This window comes from Euphorbia lathyris, chromosome 10 (genome assembly GCF_963576675.1).
Source record: "Euphorbia lathyris chromosome 10, ddEupLath1.1, whole genome shotgun sequence".
In the NCBI taxonomy this organism is placed as follows: Eukaryota; Viridiplantae; Streptophyta; class Magnoliopsida; order Malpighiales; family Euphorbiaceae; genus Euphorbia; species Euphorbia lathyris.
The window spans coordinates 13,949,448-13,964,502 of NC_088919.1; the positions used below are offsets into that span (position 1 = coordinate 13,949,448).

Genomic DNA, 15,055 nt, shown 5'->3' on the forward strand with positions numbered 1-15,055 from the left:
ATATGTTTCATTGTTGTTTTGTATTTTTTTATACCTTTTTGCTCTATGTAGTCATTTTATTCTCTTTGTAAATCTTGTAAGGTTTGATTCCTTACTGTTGTTTTCTTATTGTATTTGTTGTGTTTTGATCTAACGAAATTATAAGCATTTTCTATCAAAAAAATATATATATATATAATACAACCATCAAAGGAATAAAAAGATGGAACTTTAATACAACAAAGTTCCTGAAAGAGATACCATTTTTCAGCCAATGCGTAATGGAAATTTAACATATATTGATGTAGAATCCAGGAGAAAAGAATAGGAAAATTTACATATAAATTCACTTTTAAAAACCTATCTACAATTATATCAAGTGATGATTTTGAATTATGTCAAACTAGTAAAATCAGTACTTTTAATATATTTTAAGGATTAGAATGTATAAATTAAGGGTCTATAATATATTTTCTAGGGTTTAAGATTTATGAATTGGGGTCTACAATTTTTAAATTATGGTGTAAAATCATAATATATACAAAATAATAATATATTAAGAATTAAGTTTAGTAAAAATGATTTAGTTGTAATTTTGTACTTAATTATGGTATTCATGAATTTGACCCAAAAGAATACACTATTTTAGTAACATTCAAATCACAAGCCCTTCTTCCCCTAATTCTTGCCATTCTACCGATGAACAATCTATAATAATTCGCAAATCCAGATCAGCTAATTGGTCTCGGATAGCACAATCTATAATATTCTTGCCAACTGTATTGATGACTGCAACTATTGACAGACAATATGGTATGGTCAGTAGATAAGAAAATGCTGATGACAGAATGATTTTGGCGTCTGGGAATTGATTGTATAAAAGGGCGGCCCGGTGCACTACGCGTCCCCGCTAAGCGAGGGTCCACAAGGGTGTACTGGGGGCAAGCCTTCCCCTGCCAATTTTTTTTGGGAAGAGGCCACTCCTAAGAATCGAACCTGTGACCTCTCTCGGTCACACGACAACAACGTTTACCGTTACACCAAGGCTCGCCCTCAATTCGAATTGATTGTATAATTCTAAAATTAACTTGATCCTAATTATAGTAGTCTAAATCCCCATGAATCAATAACAGAGTTTGCTGTAAATTTCAAAGTTTCAATTGGTCACCTCAATTACCGTTTCATGTTGCCAACACGAAGACAGATGGAGTGGTAGCACTGCACAGAGAAGATTTGAATCCTAAATCAGAAATCAAAGTAAACCATAGATTATAGCACGAGAAAAACACAGGAGCAAATCTAAAACCAAGCATTATGAATATTGATAATGAAATGTTTAGTGTAATATGAAATATCCCACCAACTGTTGAAGATAGAGAGGAACCCATGAAAGAGTTGGATTAATAGTGAAAGACAGAAGGAGTCGTGCCAAATTGAGAACTCTAAAGGGCGGCCCGGTGCACTACACATCCCCGCTGAGCGATGGTCCGGGAAGGGATCCCACCACAAGGGTGTACTGGATTCCCCTGCCAATTTATTTGGCAAGAGGCCGCTCCTAAGACTCGAACCCGTGACCTCTCTGAACCTAAAAAAATCCCTTTCAGGCCAGGGATGTTGAGAGTTCAAATAACAAAGATAAGATTCAAAATGATAACTAATAAATTCAAAATGATAGAATGAAATATTTTTAATCAATCCTTTTTATTAATGTTATTAAAAATAGAAGAAAAAGATAAATAAAGAATATTATTTTTAACAAACAAAAAATGAGGAGTTGACACCTCAGCTCCATCGTTACTGTTTTATATTATATATAGATATAGATTTCAAGCACGTCAGTCTCGGGTTACCGGAGTATCGACTACGTTGACATACTAACCAACATCTTCAACACATGCCCATGACGGAAACACAGTAGGAGAAAATGAGATTATGTACGAACATAGTGCAGAGGGAACAAGAAATATGTTGATTCATCTCCATTGTACGCCACGAAACGACGTAGGTCTCAGATTACGGGAGTGTCGACGAAGTTGACATACTAACCAAGATCTTCAACACATGCCCGTGATGGAAACACAGTAGGAGAAAATGAGATTATGTACGAACAGAGTGCCGAGGGGAAAACAAATATGTTGATTCATCTCCATTGTACACCTAGGATTCTGTAATTTTTGTTTTCTGGAATACACTCGCCGCACTTCATAAATATAATCTCACTCTCTGTTGATATATGCTATAATATGAGGAAAAATTAAAAGAACTAAAACGATAATTTCAATTACCAGCTTCACCATAGGCAGCATCTGCAGGTGAAACCTTAGAACCAACGACACCAGAGCCAATCAGCGAGAGAGAAGAGCAATGTCCTCCTCCTGCTTGGCGGTGAGAAAGCAGATGAACTGGACGGATTTGGGAGGGGTCCGGTGTGATGAAGAAGATAATCTGTTAGGAGTTGTAAGTGCATGAGGTTTCGGTTTTTGACACGTGAGAAAGTCACTTAACCACATTGTTCTTGATTTTTTTTTGAAAACATTCTGTCTCTTACCGAATTAAAGTTTTTATATATCACAGTTTTCCGCATCAATTGAAAAAAAAAAAAAAATTCAAACAAGTGACCTTCTCCGCATTTATATTTCAGTATCAAACAGACTCCATATGCGTTTTCAATACTCATGTTCCCTGCAAAAGATCAAGGATAAGACCAAGATATGGAGAGAGAAAAGAAAGAAGCAACTTACAAGTGGTAAGGAGAATCGAAGATTAGAATTCTTGAAGGTGCGAACTTGTCTCACAAAACGAGTGAATAATTTCCGTCGGTCAATGGAAGGGTGACTGGTGCAGCATCGGGCTTGTAACTTGACGGCATATCATCTGTCTGTCTCAGATAACGAACGAACAAACAACAATATCAGCTAGTTCACAGAGAAATCGCAGCAACACGTAGTATAACAAAAATCTTCGAGTGATTTCTAAATGAGTTTAATCAAGGAATCAAGAATTTAAACAGGTAACTGATAATTAAATATATAACTGAATTATACTTTAAGCATGACTAATACTAATTCGCAAAAGCAAAATGCCATACACGAAATAATAAACTAGGAGAAGCGCAACTAGCAGAAGGGGTTCCTCATTTTATGCTTTTCGATCAATAGAAGTCTCATCTCGGACTAGCTTTTCTTATTATACTTTGCTTGGGATTGAGTTTGAAGCTAGAGAGCTAGCTTAAATAATCCAATGCGAACAATGCCTTAACTAACCAACAAGTTACAATGTAGCTAATGCAGCTAACCCGCTACCAATTCTAGCCTTCGTTAACTTAAGACAGGCTCTAGTTTTGCCCTGAACTCCTGCAATATTGGACTAACTGCCATCGAAGAATCGACATTTTATTTTAAAATAAGGGCCTCCCGGGAAAGAGGTCAGTCAATAGCATCTTCTTAGAATGAATTGTGACGATCCCAACTCAGAAAGTCAGCTTTCTTCCTTCGAAAAAGCCCAAAACCCTTCTATTTAGACCTAAGAAAAAGCATCTTTTACGAGTAAAACGAATTTCTCAGATTTTCCATTTTCTTTATCTTCGATAAATCCGAAAAAAGAAACTAAAAAGATGGGTTCGATACGGGACTGTTTAAGAAAAAGAAAATCTCCAGTGTTCAGCTAGTGAATAGCAGACTAGGTATAAGTTTCCTATGGAGTTCAATCAGGCATTCGTTGAAAAATGAATCTCATCTGTCTATCCATCCCAGAGCATCATTTAGTTCTTTGCTTCGACCCAGACCTGTGAAACATAAATTTATAAGACTTCATCCCTATCCACCTACTCTCGCCTAGAGCTGGTGGCCTGATTTCATCTCAAATTCAAGCTGGAACATATTCTCTTTGTCCTTTTCGTGTGGTTAGTCAACCTTACAGATTACAGAGTTATAGATATAATGTCACATACAGGCGAAGGAAAAAGAATTAATTGTCAAGTTAGTTAATTTAGTTAATTCAGTTAGGTTGGTTATGTCAGTTATTTATTTCCTTATTATAGTTGTTATCTATTTTTGTTTGGCACATGTGTCCTGCTATGCTTGTTAGCCAAGTTTGGCCATTAGTGAGTCTGTTAGGAATTCTAGCTGTTACCACAGCTGTACTACCAGAACACCTCAGCAGTACTATCTGCTATATGAGGACCTGCCCAGAATTGTAATTGTTATCCAGAAAAATACAAGAATTCCTTATTTCTTTCTCTTTCTTTCTTTCTACTCTCTCCTTCTCCCCAATTCTTTCCTAAACCCTAAACTAGCTAATTCAGGATCAACTCCTGACATTGGTATCAGAGAAACCGTTCCTCCGGCCACCGTTTATGGTCAGCAACTCCGTTAAGAGACGAACCCGTGCAGCAGCCAAACGAGCTAAGGTAGCCATGGAGGCTCTTGAACAGCAGCTGCAACAACTTTCTGAGCAGTTCAATAGTAGAACTGAGGCCTCTGCAGAAAAGATGGAACAAATGCAAGCTTAGCTCCTGGAGATGAAGACTGCTCAGCAGAACCAGATCAATAATCTTAGACTGGAGCAGAATCAATAGGAAGGACCATTTGGACTCCCACCAGTCCTTGGAGGATAAAATGCATCAAACTTTAGCCGCCTTGGCTAAGTTGGTGAAAACTAACCAGGCCGACCCTGATTCTATCCAAACCCCAAACCAGGGCACTTCATCCTCCCAAGTCATCACTCCACAGCCCTACCATGTTAACAGGAACACTTCTGCCTATGGCAATCAGCAGGAAAGGGGAATATTGGGCAGTGGGCCACAAGGATCAATAAATGGCGAGCCTTTACCTAATAACAAGGCACCTTTTTTCAATAAACTCCTCCCCAAGTGTGATTTACCCTCGTTTGATGGCACAGATGTGGATCTGTGGATTAGTAAGTGCCATAAATATTTTCAACTATTTGAAGTATCACCAGATAAGAGAGTGGAGCTGGCAGGCCTCTATTTACATGGAAAAGCTGAGAAGTGGTTCAGAAACTGGGTTCCCACCAATCCCCATGTATCTTGGGAAGAATTCCTTGAAGAAATAGAGAAAAGATTCAAGGAGACCATTGTTGAAGATGTGTGGCAGCAGATGGCAGAACTTCACCAAACTACCACAGTTTTGGATTACCAGGACCGGTTTGAAACTTTGAAGCTCCGAATGGAAAAGGTTCATCCTACTATAACTGAAACTTTTTATATTTCTGGCTTCATTACTGGTCTTAAACCAGAAATTAGGTCTGCTGTTAGATCTAAGGAACCCACTAGCCTATATTCTGCCATCAGACAAGCTAAATATCAAGAAACTTATCTTAGAGACCTTATGGAGGCAGTTAAACCTAAACCAACATACAGATCCCCAAATACCACTAAACCTTGGTCATCAATTTCCTACAACAGCCATAAAACACCTACAAGCACCATTCAAACCAACACCAAGACTCATGACCCTAAGCCACCAAACACAACCACCCTCAAAAGGATACCCGGGGTATGTTGGACCTGTGGGGACAAATATCAACCTGGACATAAGTGTGCTACAAAGAAACTCAACAAACTTAATCTAGAGGCCTTTGATGAGGAAGAAGAAGAAACTATAGCAGTAGAGGGAGAAGAGCCTGAAATTGAGGATTGTGATGACGAAGGTGGACCCATTTCTCTTTCTATCCATGCAGTGGATGGGGGAGTTACTGACAACACATTAAAACTAAAGGGGACTCTCAACAAGAAGGCCATCATGATCCTTATCGATAGTGGGAGCACCCACAGTTTTGTGGACCTCAAACTAGCAAGGGAGGCCAAACTGCCTTTAATCAAGGTGAAGCCAGTAGCTGTATCAGTGGCTGATGGGAGGCAACTAGTGGTCTCAACCAAGTGCCAAGACTGCAACTGGTCAATGCACAATGCTAAGTTCACATTTACAGTCAGGGCTCTTGAACTTGGAGACTATGACCTCATCCTAGGAGTGGATTGGATGAGGAAGCACACTCCAGTGACTTTTGATTTTGATCAAAACAGGCTACTAGTCCAGAAAGATGACAAGCAATTAGAGCTCAAGGGAATGACAGAGGAAGTTAAGCTTAAAATGATGACCCTCAAATCCATCAACAAGCTAGTTGCTAAGGGATGGAAGGGGGTTTCAGCTAAGTTGTACTTACTATCAGTTTCTCCCCTTCCACTTCCAAATTCCACTCCCAAGATTGATTCCATTGTTTCACCCCCTATTCAATCCTTGTTAGACAACAACTCTCATCTCTTCAAGACACCACAAGAGTTACCTCCCAAAAGACTACAGGACCATGCCATACCACTCCAGGCCATGTCTGACCCAATCAATGTTAGGCCATACAGGTACTCTCACCACCAGAAAGATGAGATAGAGAAACTAGTGGCTGAAATGCTGGAAAGTGGGGTCATACAGCCAAGCCACAGTCCCTTTCCATCACCAGTCTTACTGGTAAAAAAGAAAGATGGGAGTTGGCGCTTCTGTGTGGACTACAGGGAGTTGAACAAGATCACTGTCAAAGACAAGTTTCCTATTCCAGTGATCCAAGAGTTGTTGGATGAGCTTAAAGGGGCTACAATCTTCTCCAAATTAGACCTAAGGGCTGGATATCATCAAATTAGGATGAGAGAAGGGGACATTCCTAAAACTGCCTTCAAAACTCATATGGGACATTATGAATTTGTTGTTATGCCTTTTGGGCTCACTAATGCCCCTGCAACTTTTCAATCCCTCATGAACCACATCTTTCAACCTTACCTCCGCAAATTTATTTTAGTCTTCTTTGATGACATCCTGATTTACAGTGTCTCTGAAGCCTTACATCTACAACATCTCCAATTCACCTTTCAACTTCTCACCACCAATCAACTGTTTGTGAAGGCTTCCAAATGTGATTTTGGGGTGCCTAAGATTTCTTACTTAGGGCATATCATCTCTGGAGAAGGGGTAGCAACTGATCCTACTAAGATATAGGCCATGTTAGATTGGCCAATTCCTAAATCTCTCAAGGGATTAAGAGGCTTCTTGGGGTTAACAGGATATTACAGAAGATTTATTCAAGGGTATGGTATCCTTAGCAAGCCCCTCACTGAATTACTAAAAAAGGACAGGTTCCAATGGACCCCTGAAGCTACTGAGGCTTTCATGCACCTCAAAACAGTTATGACTCAGGCTCCAGTATTGGCCTTACCAGATTTTACATTGCCATTCACCATAGAATGTGATGCTAGTGGCACTGGCATAGGGGCGGTACTAATGCAACAAGGCAGACCCTTGTGTTTTCTCTCTAAGGCTTTAAGTCCTCGCAACCAGCTCTTATCTGCCTATGAAAGGGAGTTCCTTGCAGTCTTGCAAGCTTGTTCCACATGGAGGCATTACTTGGAGAATGCTCCTTTTGTCATCAAAACAGATCAGGAGAGTATCAAGCATCTACTTGAACAACGACTGCACACTTCCTTGCAACACAAGGGCATCTCCAAGCTCTTAGGGCTAGACTACTCTATTCAATACAAGAAGGGAAGCACAAACAGGGTGGCAGATGCCCTCTCAAGACAGTTTGAAGAAATTCACCCAACTTCAGACCACATGCTAGCAATTTCTATGGCTGTTCCTACATGGATGGAGGAAATCCACTCCTCTTATGTTGGAGATGAACACGCCCTGTCACTCCAACAATTGCACATCCATCCCACTAGTGAGAGCAGGTACACTCTCTCTCAGGGCCTGTTGAAGTTCAAAAATAGAATTTATATTGGCTCTGCTACTACTCTTAGGCAGAAGCTCATGGACTCTTGTCACAATTCACCATGGGGAGGCCATTCAGGCATTAAGGGGACCCTAACAAAACTTCAACATGGGTTCTATTGGCCAAAAATGTCCCAAGATGTCACTAGCCATGTAGCAGCTTGTGATACCTGCCAAAGATGCAAGTCAGATAATGCAGCATATCCAGGCCTCCTGCAACCCCTTCCCATTCCAGATGGAGCCTGGAAGGACATAGCACTCGATTTTATTGAGAAATTGCCTAAGTCTTCAGGGTATGACACCATTCTGGTGGTCATTGATCGCTTCTCCAAGTCAGGTCATTTCATTCCTTTGGCACATCCTTTCACTGCTTCCACAGTGGCCCAAGCTTTTGTTGACAACATATTTAAGCTTCATGGCATGCCAAGAACTATTGTGTCAGACAGGGATAGAATTTTTACAGGGCATTTTTGGAAGGATTTCATGAAGTTGCTAGGCACAGAGCTACACTACAGCAGTGCCTATCATCCTCAATCTGATGGCCAGTCAGAGAGGCTCAATCAGTGCCTGGAAACTTACCTAAGGAGCATGTGTTTTCTCACACCTAAACGATGGTTACAATGGCTGAGCCTTGCTGAGTTTTGGTATAACTCGTCCTACCATACTGCAATCAAAATGAGTCCCTTTGAGGCACTCTATGGGGTAGCCCTCCAAATTCCTATACTTCCCCACATCACTACCAGTGTAGCAGCAGTGGAAGAGGCACTCCAGAATCGTGCTCACATGACCACTTATCTTAAAGAATGTCTGGCTTCTGCTCAGAACCGCATGAAACAGCAAGCAGACAAACACAGGACTGATAGAGAGTTTAGTGTTGGAGACTGGGTGTTTCTGAAACTTCAACCCTACAGGCAACAGACTCTAGCTCGACGCAGTTCAACCAAGTTTTCAGCTCGCTTCTATGGTCCCTTCCAGATCCTAGAACGTGTGGGAAAAGTAGCCTATAAGCTTCACTTGCCTCCGACTTGCAGAATTCACAATGTCTTCCATGTGTCTCTTCTCAAGAAGAAGCCTAATGCCACTTCCCCAGTATTGACCACCTTACCTCCCACCAAGCCCGGTGAATTCATCATCCATCCATTCAAGGTGATCAACACTCCCAATGCTATCATTGGTTCAGACTCTGTTCCACAGCTTCTTATCCAGTGGGCAGGAATGCCTTCCATTGATGCCACTTGGGAAGATAGGTCCATGATCGAGACCCAGTTTCCAGATTTCTATCATTCTTGGGGACAAGAATGTTCTCATGGAGGGGGTATTGTCACATACAGGCGAAGGAAAAAGAATTAATTGTCAAGTTAGTTAATTTAGTTAATTCAGTTAGGTTGGTTATGTCAGTTATTTATTTCCTTATTATAGTTGTTATCTATTTTTGTTTGGCACATGTGCCCTGCTATGCTTGTTAGCCAAGTTTGGCCATTAGTGAGTCTGTTAGGAATTCTAGCTGTTACCACAGCTGTATTGTACTACCAGAACACCTCAGCAGTACTATCTGCAGTACTATCTGCTATATGAGGACATGCCCAGAATTGTAATGGTTATCCAGAAAAATACAAGAATTCCTTATTTCTTTCTCTTTCTTTCTTTCTACTCTCTCCTTCTCCCCAATTCTTTCCTAAACCCTAAACTAGCTAATTCAGGATCAACTCCTGACATATAACACTAAATATACCTTTCTTTCTATTAGGTAAGACAAGGCAAGGTAGCTACATAGACTCGAGAACTTTGTGATAATAATTGTTTGCAAACTCACCAATATAGGAAATTGCACCAGCAGCTCCGAATGACAGCAGCAGCCCACAGCCCACAAGATTGCTAAAGCCTGAAACATTCTTTATAGGTATCAATTACTCATAATCTGGAGACACCTGAAAAATTCTTCCTAAAGTTTTAGGTCATTTTTTTCGGCTACAATACAATGGAAATTAGATTGACTTACAATGTTGCAAAAATAATAGTTGATGCAGTACTAGTTTCTGAAGAACGGTACAGATTGCATTGCAGAGATATCATAACAAGCAATAACAAACTAAGGTCATGTAACTCGAAAATGGAAGTGATAAAGCTCTGTATTTTGGATAACGGAAAAAGGTCATGTAACTCAAAAATTATGGACAAACCTGGTATTAATATAGGCTTAATTTTACCAATAATCCTTGCACGAGCAAGAACCTTGAGAAAAATAGTGAAATCGATTTGTATCCCTCACAATTATATCTCTTCCTGTAATTCTAGAAATCAGCTTTATGGCCTCGTGACAATCACCACAAACTCGAAGGTTTTTCACGACTCTAATGATGCATCCTGGAGCTGTGGAAATTAGACCAAAAGCTATAGCCAATTTCTCACTATGAAAGCCGAGGAAATGTTCCTTCTCCTCCTCTTCTATATCAAACAGCACATTATCTGTTGTAGGCAAATAGCCAGCTGCTTTTATGGCTTTGCCCAATTCACCGAGTTTTGCATATATCTTCTCGGACAATGGATGGGACTTATCATTGACAAGGAATTCATGAACAATTCCATCCACTTCAATCCAACTGCAAGCAGGTACTTTCTGAATCCGTTTTTCGATCATGATTGACCTTATCTTCGACGCGTCATCCCATTTACGTCCTACAGAATATATATTAGATAATAGAACGTAATTTCCTGAGTTCCATGGTTCTAATGCAATGAGTTGTTTCACTGCATGTTCTGCCAACTGGGTGTTTCGGTGCAGTCTGCATCCACCCAACAAGGCTCCCCAAACAATGGCATTTGCGTCCATAGGCATACGTTTGATCAGCTTATGAGCTTCATCCAATAAGCCTGCACGGCCTAGAAGATCCACCATACAACCATAATGCTCAATTGTTGGAGCAAATGAATATACAGAATTCATACTATTGAAATATTTACGCCCCTCATCGACCAGACCAGCATGTGTACAGCCACAGAGTAAGCCGACGAAAGTATTTTCATCTGGTTGAATCCCACACTTCTCCATTTGGCCAAATAGTCCAAATGCAGCTTTCACATGTCCATTCATGGCAAGACCCGAAATAGCAGCATTCCAAACTACTCGATCTCTATCTTTCTGCTGTACGCCTCTGAAAACTTCCCACGCTTTGGTCATGCTACCACATTTTGCATACATATCAATCAATGCTGTACCCAGTACTGGATTAGCCAAGAACTCGTCTCGATTAATCAAATTGCTGGCCCAGTCCCCTAATTCTAATGCTCCTAACCTGGTACAAGCACAGAGAAATCCAACCATAGAATAATGATCAGGTTTGAAACCCTCCTTCAACATCTTAAAGAAGAGGTCCAACGCCTCTTTAGGCAAACCATTTGAAGCATAACCTTGAATCATGATACTCCAGGAAACAATATCCTTCTCCGGCATCCGATCAAATACCAGACTCGCTTTTTCCATATATCCGCACTTAGCATACAAATCCACCAAAGAAGTAGCCACAAACAAATTCGTTTCAGCTCCCATCTTTATTATACATCTATTGATCAATTCCCCACTTCCTACATCTCCAATTTGAATGCAGGCTGACAAAACCTGAACAAAGGTGTAACTATTAGGTCTCAAGCCCATCTCTAGTAGCCTAATGAACATATCAATGGCTTCCCTACATCTTCCTACACCTATATATCCACTTATAATGGCATTCCAGGAAACGATATCTCTTCCAGGTATATCACCGAACAACTTAAAGGCATCATCAATATTGCCACACTTGGAATACATAGTAACTAAACTGGTATTAACAAACAAATCAGCATCAAAACCAGCTTTAACAGCGAGATTATGCATCATTGTTCCCAATTTAAAGTCTGAAAGCCTCGCACATGCTTTCAGGATGAAGGGGAAAGTAAAATTAGTAGGTAAAAATCCTTTGTTTCTCATTGAATTGTAAAATTGTATGGATTCTGTGTAGCAATCGTTGGAAACTAAGCCACGAATCATGGTATTCCAGAGGAAAATGTTGGGATCTTTTGTTTGATTAAAGATGAGGCGAGTATAGATAGCATCACCGAGATCAAAGCTAAGACGGAAGAAGAGATTTAAGAGATAGTTATCCTGGTCAAGATTGAAGCGGAGAAGCACGGCGTGGACATGCTTGAGCTGTTTTAAGGAATTGAAACCTTGGAAGAGGAGTTTCTTGATTTCAAGTGCCTTGCTGAAAGTAGGAGATGTTGAGTTGGAGACAATGGCCATGGACATGGCACCGACCTGTTTCACGCCAATACTTAGGACATAAATAGGATGATGTATAACCCGAACAAACAAATTCAACAAATCATACTCAAATTCAACAACAATCATATCAAAAAAGAAAGATTATATTCAAACTAAACAAATTCTAAAACAATAAAAGATTATATTAAGAGTCTAAAACAAGAAAAATAATTCATTGTTTATATTATAGTGCTGGACATGCACCCTATATGATTGTTGATGAATTAGACATTCTAAAATCTAAGTATGTATGTTTAGCCGTAAATAGAATAAACACAGTTGTTTTGAACTTTCATTTCTTGTCTCAATCTTCCTTGAAATGACTACTCTTAATTTTGAGTAATTTGCTGAAGATGTTAAAATTGATTATTCAACCTAATCATGTTTAGGATCCAGATGGATTAACAATCCAATTGATCAATCAAAAATCACTTTTCTCGCCTAATTAGCAAGTTCAACATACAAATCCAAGAAAGCATGTGAAATACTCAATTTAGGTTTCACACACTTCTTTACCAAAGCGAACTTAGTAACTAACTGACCTGCTGGTGGTGATGAGCAGCAGAGAACCAGCGATGAGCGGAGATGGTCTGCTGGCCTGCTGCGCTGGTAAATTGAAAATTCAAATTGAATTGAATTTGTTTAGAAACAAAACCATTAATTAGAAACAAACTGAAACTCTAGCCGAGGAATGTGACACCACCGGCAACAAAGGGCCAAGGAGAACGGCGGAGGAAAGGGCGACAACCCGCGAGACAATATAAGGGGATACTAATATATTTTGGTAAAATTACATTCATGGTCCCTGAAACTTTGCTTTACTTTCTTTTGAACTTCAAAACTAAGGGGGCGTTTGCTTCGCACAGGGGTAATGGAAAGGAATCCAGAAAGGGAAATGAGGGGAAAGGAAAGGAATGACCCAGAATTCCCTAGTTTGTTTGGATCTGTCCTGGAAAGGGAATGCAGAACCTTCTGATTCCCTTCGTGGCTGTTTGGTTCAAATAAGAGAATCAACATGTATCATCATTTATTTATTTAGTCAAACAATATATTGAATCATAAACATGTTTCAAATATCAATCATTGATATAAAAAAAAAAAAAGTCCAAAAATGTCATTGCTAACTACAAGCACCACAAAAAATATCCAAAACAAATAATATATCTACAAAACATAAGCCAAAAATATAACAAAGTTCACACAATTAATTAACGTAAGGACGAATTGAATGAAGTTGAAAACTCTTCTCCTTCTTAAGGAATAACCAATGCGTGTCATTTCTGTACAAAATAATATCATCAAAACATATAAGAGAAGCTAACATGGAGATTGAACAAACAACAAATACAGATAATTTCCATGGTTTACAACCTATAATCTTTGAAAATACAGATAATTTGATCAGATTGTTGCTTAAATACTTCAACCTCAATTATAAACTTGTAATTGAGTTCAATTTAGCTGGTCCAAACTCAATTATAAAATTATAATTTGATTGTTTAATCAAATATCAGTGGTAAGAAAAGAACAATAGGAAGTTTCTTATCACCATCTCTTGAAAGAAAACATCTAATTGATTCACAGAAGCAAGGTATACTCTACTTAATTCAGGTATTGTTCATCCAAATTGTTCAATTTTATCCTTGGAATTAATTCTTTTATTCAAAGTTCAAAACTGTATTAATGAATATAAATTCTCTCCTCCTTTACTCACAAAGGTTTGAAAAAAAAAATCTAACAGAGAATGAATGAATCACAATCAAGAAAAAACGATCTAATTGAAAATAACAGACCTTAAAGAGTGAATGAAAAAGCGCAGAAATAAAATAGACCTCCCGCAATCGAGAAAGGAATTGAAACAGAGGTTCGAAAAAAATTCATCTAACAGTTTCAGAAATCAAAAAGCAAGAGGAGAGAGAAAGAAATGGAGGAAGAGTGAGACTGAGAGAACTCACCGATGGAGTATGTAACGACGTCGAAGGATGGCCGAAGAAGAGAAACCGAACCGCACAGCAAAGAGAGGCGGAGAAGCGGCGGAGAAGCAAATTGAATTGAATTTGGTTAGCTAGGTCAACGGGAGATAGGCGAGGACTGCGCCGGCACCGGCAACAAAGGGCCACGGAGAACGGCGGAGGAAAGGCAGACACAGAAATTATCTCGACAACGGGCTAATATATTTTGGTAAACTATATCTATGGTCCCTCGAACTTTTTTTTTACTTTCTGAACTTCAAACCGAACATAAAAGGTAGGGATGTAATGTAAATAGAGTGGGGATTTCCGGTCTCTGTTACTGACCCACCCTGATAGGGACGGAGAATCTTCAATAAGAACCCCCGTGGGATGGGGACGTTGATAGTTTTGTCCCCCGTGGTGGGGATGGAGCGAGGATGGGAAAATGTATTCCCGCCTCAAGGGGATCCCCGTCCCAGCCCCGTTAATCCCTGATGGGGGATCTCCGACTATTTCCCGTAATAATTGATTTTTTGGATCATTTATGCATATTTTAATTAGGTGATTGGTTGTTTTCAATTTTTAATTTTTTTATAGTTCGGAAAATTTGAGAATAATTATTAAATATTTGGTATTATTAGCTACCAATTCTTAAAAGTTTTAGGCATTACTAATTTTTAAACATAAACAGTGATTTTCCGTGGGGAACGAGAAATGAGGAAAAAGGTTTTAGAGCATTACTAATTTTTTAAATATAAATGGTGATTTCCCGTGGGGAATAAGAAATGATGAATGAGGAAAAAGGTTTTGGAATTTCTTGTGGGACAGGAATTCCCCACGTGACGGGAATGTGGACAAATTTATCCCCATTTAACTCACGGGAACGGAGATGGTAAATCCCCAATTAGTCGGAGACGGGGATAGAAAATGCATTCCCGTCCCGCCCCACTCCGTTTACATTTCTAATAAAAGTCTTTGAATTTGCCATTTACTAACATAATTTTTTACCAATCCAACAAAACAAAAAATATATATTATGGAGTTGATAGATA

At 39.3% G+C, this 15,055-nt stretch overlaps 1 protein-coding gene across 14 annotated transcripts; it reads right to left on the bottom strand.

Annotated features, from left to right (window-relative positions):
- Nucleotides 1-504: 504 nt before the first annotated feature.
- LOC136208448 (putative pentatricopeptide repeat-containing protein At3g08820) lies at nucleotides 505-14,393 on the bottom strand. Of its 14 annotated transcripts, none has more exons than XM_065999327.1 (7): nucleotides 14,007-14,393; nucleotides 9,935-12,045; nucleotides 9,754-9,790; nucleotides 9,568-9,636; nucleotides 2,265-2,857; nucleotides 1,340-1,576; nucleotides 506-1,197 (listed from the first exon to the last, which is right to left on the bottom strand). In XM_065999327.1, exon 2 carries the CDS (start codon nucleotides 12,034-12,036, stop codon nucleotides 9,958-9,960), a length of 2,079 nt encoding a protein of 692 aa, XP_065855399.1. In that variant the 5' UTR covers nucleotides 12,037-12,045; nucleotides 14,007-14,393; the 3' UTR covers nucleotides 506-1,197; nucleotides 1,340-1,576; nucleotides 2,265-2,857; nucleotides 9,568-9,636; nucleotides 9,754-9,790; nucleotides 9,935-9,957. The 14 variants fall into 14 exon arrangements, with proteins under 14 accessions (XP_065855395.1, XP_065855399.1, XP_065855401.1 ...); XM_065999329.1 differs by having other exon boundaries at nucleotides 9,568-9,646; XM_065999326.1 differs by having other exon boundaries at nucleotides 2,265-2,424; nucleotides 2,599-2,661; nucleotides 2,721-2,857; nucleotides 9,568-12,045; nucleotides 14,007-14,392.
- Between the last annotated feature and the right edge of the window lie 662 nt (nucleotides 14,394-15,055).